This window comes from Limanda limanda, chromosome 3, assembly GCF_963576545.1.
Source record: "Limanda limanda chromosome 3, fLimLim1.1, whole genome shotgun sequence".
NCBI classification, from domain to species: Eukaryota; Metazoa; Chordata; class Actinopteri; order Pleuronectiformes; family Pleuronectidae; genus Limanda; species Limanda limanda.
The window spans coordinates 2321325-2327362 of NC_083638.1; the positions used below are offsets into that span (position 1 = coordinate 2321325).

General features: G+C 49.2%; 1 protein-coding gene across 1 annotated transcript; it reads right to left on the minus strand.

Moving 5' to 3' along the window:
- Nucleotides 1-3094: 3094 nt before the first annotated feature.
- Nucleotides 3095-6038, minus strand: cebpg (CCAAT enhancer binding protein gamma). Its single transcript, XM_061067613.1, has 2 exons — nt 5914-6038; nt 3095-4442 (listed from the first exon to the last, which is right to left on the minus strand). The coding sequence occupies exon 2, from the start codon at nt 4240-4242 to the stop codon at nt 3928-3930; it is 315 nt and encodes a 104-aa protein (XP_060923596.1). The 5' UTR covers nt 4243-4442; nt 5914-6038; the 3' UTR covers nt 3095-3927.

Sequence of the window (6038 nt, forward strand, 5' to 3'; positions counted from 1 at the left end):
AGGGTTCTGCCAATGAGTGTCCTCACTGAGTACGTACGTGTGTGTGTGTGTGTGTGTGTGTAGGCTACGTGTGTGTGTGTGTGTGTGTGTAGGCTACGTGCGTGTGTGTGTGTGTGTGTGGTTATGTGTGTGTGTGTGAGTGTGTGTGCGTGTGCGTGTGAGTGTGTGTGTGTGTGTGTGTGTGTGTGTGTGTGCGTAGGCTACGTGTGTGTGTGTGTGTTCAGATAAGGCCTCATGATTGATAAACGGTTATCAAACAGTGAAGGTGCAGCCCGACCGGTCGGCCTTGACAACCAGACACGGACGTGGTGACGGTGAATGATTGACAGGATATGACATCATCATCGTCTGAGGCCAATAAAGGAAGCTGGGACTTTTCCTCTGAAGCTCAAAGGTCAAAGGTCGTCAGCCGGAGCGAGCGTGTCAGCGGCTTGTTCTCTGGCGAGGAGTCAAGCGTCTCCGCCTGACACAGGGCTCGTGTTCCCGCCCACGCTCCTCCCAGGCTCCTCCCACCTCCTCCCATTGTTCCCATAATTACCCTCGGTGTCACGTCAGCGTCTAAAAATAACCGCCGCTCGCTGCCTCGGCATGTGGAGGCGTGTCATCATCCGTCTCCCGAAACTGGAACATCAGCTTTTAACCTCTCACAGGTGAAATTACTGAGATTAGACACACACACACACACACTGAGACACACACACACACACTGAGACACACACACACAGACAGACACACACACATTAGTTTCACCAGAATACGACAGTGTGGAACCTCGTGTGTCGACAGTTGACAAAGAAAGCTAAAGCAGCCCGCTTGCGCTCGTGAGACGCCATGTCATGTCATCAACGTGATCGGCCGCTCTGATTGGCTCCTGATATCAGCCCCACCCCCCCTCTCTCTCTCTCTCCCTGGTACCTGTGGGAGAGAGGGTCAGGCTGAGGGCGTGCGAAGGTGTTTCTGGCCAGAAGAGCTGAATGTGATATTAATGTTCTGCTAAGCCCCAGTTATCAGTAACATTACTCAGCCTCTGTGGGTGTGTGTGTCTGTGAGAGTGTGTGTGTGTGTGAGTGTGTGTGCGTGTGAGAGTGAGTGTGTGTGAGAGTGAGTGTGTGTGTCTCATTTTTTACACAAGTTCATTTTTAACAACGAATCTGAGTAAAAACAGAACAAACGTAAAGAAGCCAAAACCTCTTTTAAAGAAACTGTTAAAGTCTGAACTGCACATTTAAAAAACAACATTCTCAGTGGGTACATGAGTTTAACACACAACTACACAACACAGACACACAACCACAATAAGGTCTGATGGAAACAGTTTTCAGTCAACAACATGTTCTCTGCTTTGCGTTGATTAGTAAACTTGATGAAGATGTTTGAAGGAGCTCATTCACTTTAGAAGATTCTGTCAAAGAGGCAGATCTCATTTTCTAATCTCGCTGTTTTTACTTCATGAATCTTAATAAAAAAAATTTGAAATCACATTTTAAATAAAAACAAACACGTGATTTAATTTTTCATCAGTTTTTTTTAATTTTCGCTGCTCGTGATACAAAAACGCTGAGTGACAGAAATGCTGCCCAGCAACATTCAGACCTGAACACAACAGATCTGATCTGTTTCCTATTGAATCAAATCCAACGGCCATTCAGATGATTCATCTGCCCCCCCCCCTCCACCCCCCCCATGCAGACTTCTCTAGAAACATGCTGCTGTTCAGAAGAAAAGTAGAAAACTCTAACGACAGAAACAGAGACGGAGGCGGAGCTTCGTGAGGAAACGTTCCCACAACGTTCCTGATCACAAACAGATCAGCTGACTCACGGTAACGTTTATTTAAATGTTTAAAATCTTTGTGAACTTTCCACTACGTTAAAACATGTCACACAATAAACATCGGGTTTGTGTCACTTTCACAGTTCATCTGTAAAAACGGGAACATTTACATTTTCTTTTCTTGTTTTGGTCATTTTTATATATATATATATATTTTTTAAATAACTTTATTAATATAATATTAATCTCACTGAATTTAACAGGATTTCTCTGATCAGCACGTCAGAGGTGAACTGAAAATATTAAATATCAATATTTTCTGATTGATCTGCCGCAGGTTTGACTTTAGAAGCAAACTGAAGAAACTGAGGATGGAGATGAAAGCGTTGGACCCTGCAGCCGGACCCCCCCCCCCTGTGTCGGCCCCCCCCCTGTGAGGGAACAGGTTCACAACCGAACGTTCACGTGGTCGAGGGAACGCTGTGGGAACGTTAGAGCGGGGGGGCGGCTCAGGAGGAGCAGCTCCTGACAGACAAATCCCAGGGAAAACACTCCACACCCGCACAAAGCTCACATAATTATTAAGTCCGATAACAACACGCCGAGGCCACGCCCCTTCGCGGTGTGCTGACGGGCGCGGTGGGGGGGGGGGCATGTCCGGATCTGCTCAGACCTCGTTAACGACCCGGCCCGGTTTAAACCTGGATTTAATTAAAGCTGCGGCTCGAGGTGTCTGGATCCGCCCAGCACCACAAACACACACTAAACACACACAGTGAACACACACAGGCGTCTGGAGCGGGACCACCCCCCCCCCCACATGGCGAGCAGGGCGTGGCCGGGTCGGACGAACACACCTGACGTGTTCATCAGATCCATTCAAACTGTCTCACAGACCATCGATCATCGTTTGTTAATTAGAATAAAACTTTGTTCACTCTGATGTTTTTTCTGTTTCATCTCATTTTTAATCTGAAAAATCTTGAAAGAACGGTAACCATGGTAACAGCTGCGATCACGTGACGTCCACAGGAAGTCGACAGAGGCCGTTCATCGGAGGTCGAGATGACTCATCAGAACTGATCATGTGACTAAAACATTTCTCTAAACAAACGATTGATCAGGAAAACAATCAGCTGATTCTTTGATGATGTAAATAATTAATATGCGATGTGATGACGTCACAAAACAATCGGATCCAAAGTGACGACAGTTTTCCCAGGATGCACTGCTGCAGGTGCATCAGCTCCACATAGGACAGGTGACCCCGGTTCTCAAATCAAACACGCCCCATCCTGCGTCTCACTCAAGTCACACCTGCTCTGTTCTGCTCATAAAGGACAATTCTGCTGTTTTTATTTTTTCACACATTCATCCTCATCCGTTAGCGAGTATCAAAAAATGTCTTTTTAATTTTTATGAGTGTAAAAAGAACAAACTGTAAAAAGCTGAATTGTCCCTTAAATCTCATCATGTAGTGAACAACCTTAAAAATCTCATCAGGTATTTCCAACGAGACATTTCTAAAAAGAAAAGAGAAAAATATACAACCTAAAAAAAGGAATTTAAGATTTTAAATCATCTCCGTCATCCGCCCGTCGGCATGGAAACGAGACGCCGGGAGGAGGAAGCACAGGAAGGAAGTGCTTCGGTTGCTGGTGAGTTCTGATTGGACGAAGTCTCCGTTCATACGAGTTCACGTCTTCTCACAATCAGTCGGTTTAGCTCCTCCCACACTCTCAGTCTGTTGTGGGGGAGGAGCTTCTCCTTCTGTCACTGAACTCACTTCCCAGCAATTCATTTTAATTGGAAGAAAATGTCCAATTAACACAAGCTGCTGCTGTCTTTCACAATAAAAGCCTTTTAGTCAAGAGTCCAATAAATTAATGTTAAAATATTCATGGGTCTGTTTGTTTCTGGATCCTCATTATCTCTCATCACGTCTTCAGCTGGGAAATATTTCCCCAGAGGGAACGTGAGAGAGAGACCAACGTTTTGGAAGATGTGTGGTTAAAGGGCGAAGGGGGGGTGGGGGGTGAGGGGTGGGTGTGGTTCAATTCTAACAAAGACGAGCAGTGAAGAAGAAGACGTGCGGCCATGTTTCCAAAGTCCCCAGAAAAAAGCTCCAGATATCAAACGTCCCTCCGACCCTCCTCACTGCCCATTGGTGGAGGTGCCGTTGGGGGCGGGGCTGGGGCCGTCTCCGCCCGGCGGCGGCGGCGGGTGCACGTTGTCGGCCAGGTTGTGGGCGTGCTCCAGGAAGAGGTCTTTGAGCACGCTCAGCTCTTTGCTCAGCAGCTTGATCTTGGCCTCCAGCCGCTCGTTCTCCTCCTTCAGCTCGTTGACCCGCTGCTGCGTGTCCATGGCCTTCTGCTTGCTGCGCATGCGGCTCTTCTTCACCGCCAGGTTGTTGCGCTCGCGGCGCTGGCGGTACTCGTCGCTGTCCTTGTCTGCATGGGGCTTCTTCATCTTGCTGGAGCGGGGGGAGGGGGGACGAGCTGGGGGACCCGGGTCTGTCTCTGATGACCTCACGGCGTTGGGGATCAGATGTGGTTAGATCGGCCTGCGACGGCTGGCGGGTCTGGATGTGTTGCCTGCAGGTGGCGCTCTCTCAGTCGCCCTCAGGTGGAGAGAAGAAACAGGAAGCAGTTTGTTGGCCTCACGAGAACCTGGAGGACGAGGGAGGGAGAAGGTTAACGACAGGAATATAAATCACACTCTTCAAAAATCAACTCTCAGGTCATAAGCTCCAGGTCGTTATCGTCCTCAGTGGAAACACCTGAGCTCTGTGTGTCTGAGTTTCAATTTGTGAACTTTTTGTGATTTTCTTACACAAACAATCACTTCTGTTGGTTTAGAGATTTAGTTTCAGCAAGAGTCACATGATCAAGAGGTCACTGGTCACATGTCACTATCTGATCAATAGGAACGTAATCGCTAACAACTGATCATCTTCTATTAATTGACGTTTGCAATTGAATATGACGTTTTTCTGTTTCATCTCGTTTAAAAAAATGGAGGGACTCTCAACCGTTACTATGGTAACTGGAAAATGCAACATCTCCAGATTATGTGACGTCATCAATCATAGACGCACTGTATGAATGTGTGTGTGACAAGCTGTTCTGTAAAGAGCTCCGAGTGGTGATCAAGACCAGAGAAGATCTAGAAAAACAGATCATTTATCGTCCAATCAGAACACGTTAAGGATCAGAACACGTTAACGATCAGAACACGTTAAGGATCAGAACACGTTAAGGATCAGAACACGTTAAGGATCAGAACACGCTAACGATCAGAACACGTTAACGATCAGAACACGTTAACGATCAGAACACGTTAAGGATCAGAACACGTTAACGATCAGAACACGCTATGATCTTTGCTGGTGACTGGTTTATGACACACTGGTTCCAGCACTAAGAACCTGACCAGCTGAGTGTTCTGTAAGAACCAGTGAGAACCCACAGTCGGTTCTGCAGGTTCTCCTGTGACCTGGATCCATCACTCAACCCCCCCCCCCCACCCCACCCCCCTCTCAAGTGACGCGGTAATTGGGGTTTTCTATTCCGCACGTCCAATTAGCAGCGGCGCTGTGATTGGTCGGCGCGTTGCCATGCAGCCAGTCAGCGGTGCGCAGGGGAAATCGCTCCGGGTGAAACAGCGGAGCTCCGGCTGTTGCCTGCTGTTGCATCATCGCGGCGGCTCTTTGTGCTGGGAGGGGAACTCCGGAGTCCAGCGGGGATCAGAGCCACCCTCCGCCCGGGTGAGACGCCTGAGACCCGGGCGGACCGAGCCGAGGAGCCCGGGGAGCTCCGGCACCTCGACCCGAGCCGAGCCGGGCCAGGGGTTCTGTTTCCGGGAGAGTTTAGTGAACTTTTAACGGCGGCGGCGGAGCGATGAGTGACAGATGAGTGACAGATGATTGACGGATGATTGACGGATGATTGACGGGTGAACACCGAGTCTCTTCGGTCTGAAACACACACACACACGCGTCTCGTTTCCACTCGGACACACACACTGCGTGGTGTCGGAGCCGGGCAGCTAGCCAGCTAGCTAGCTCCCGATGCTAACCCCCCCTCCGCCTGTGCTAGCCGCCTGCTGCCGACCCCCGGGACCCTCTCCTCGGCCTCTTACCTTCACGGGGCCGCGGCGGGTCCGAACCATCCGTCACAGCGCGGGAAGTGGGGGGGGGTTCGGTCGTGGGTTCGATTCCGAGCGGCGGAGCGAGGTCTGTTTTTGTTTGGAACATGGAGAGCCGA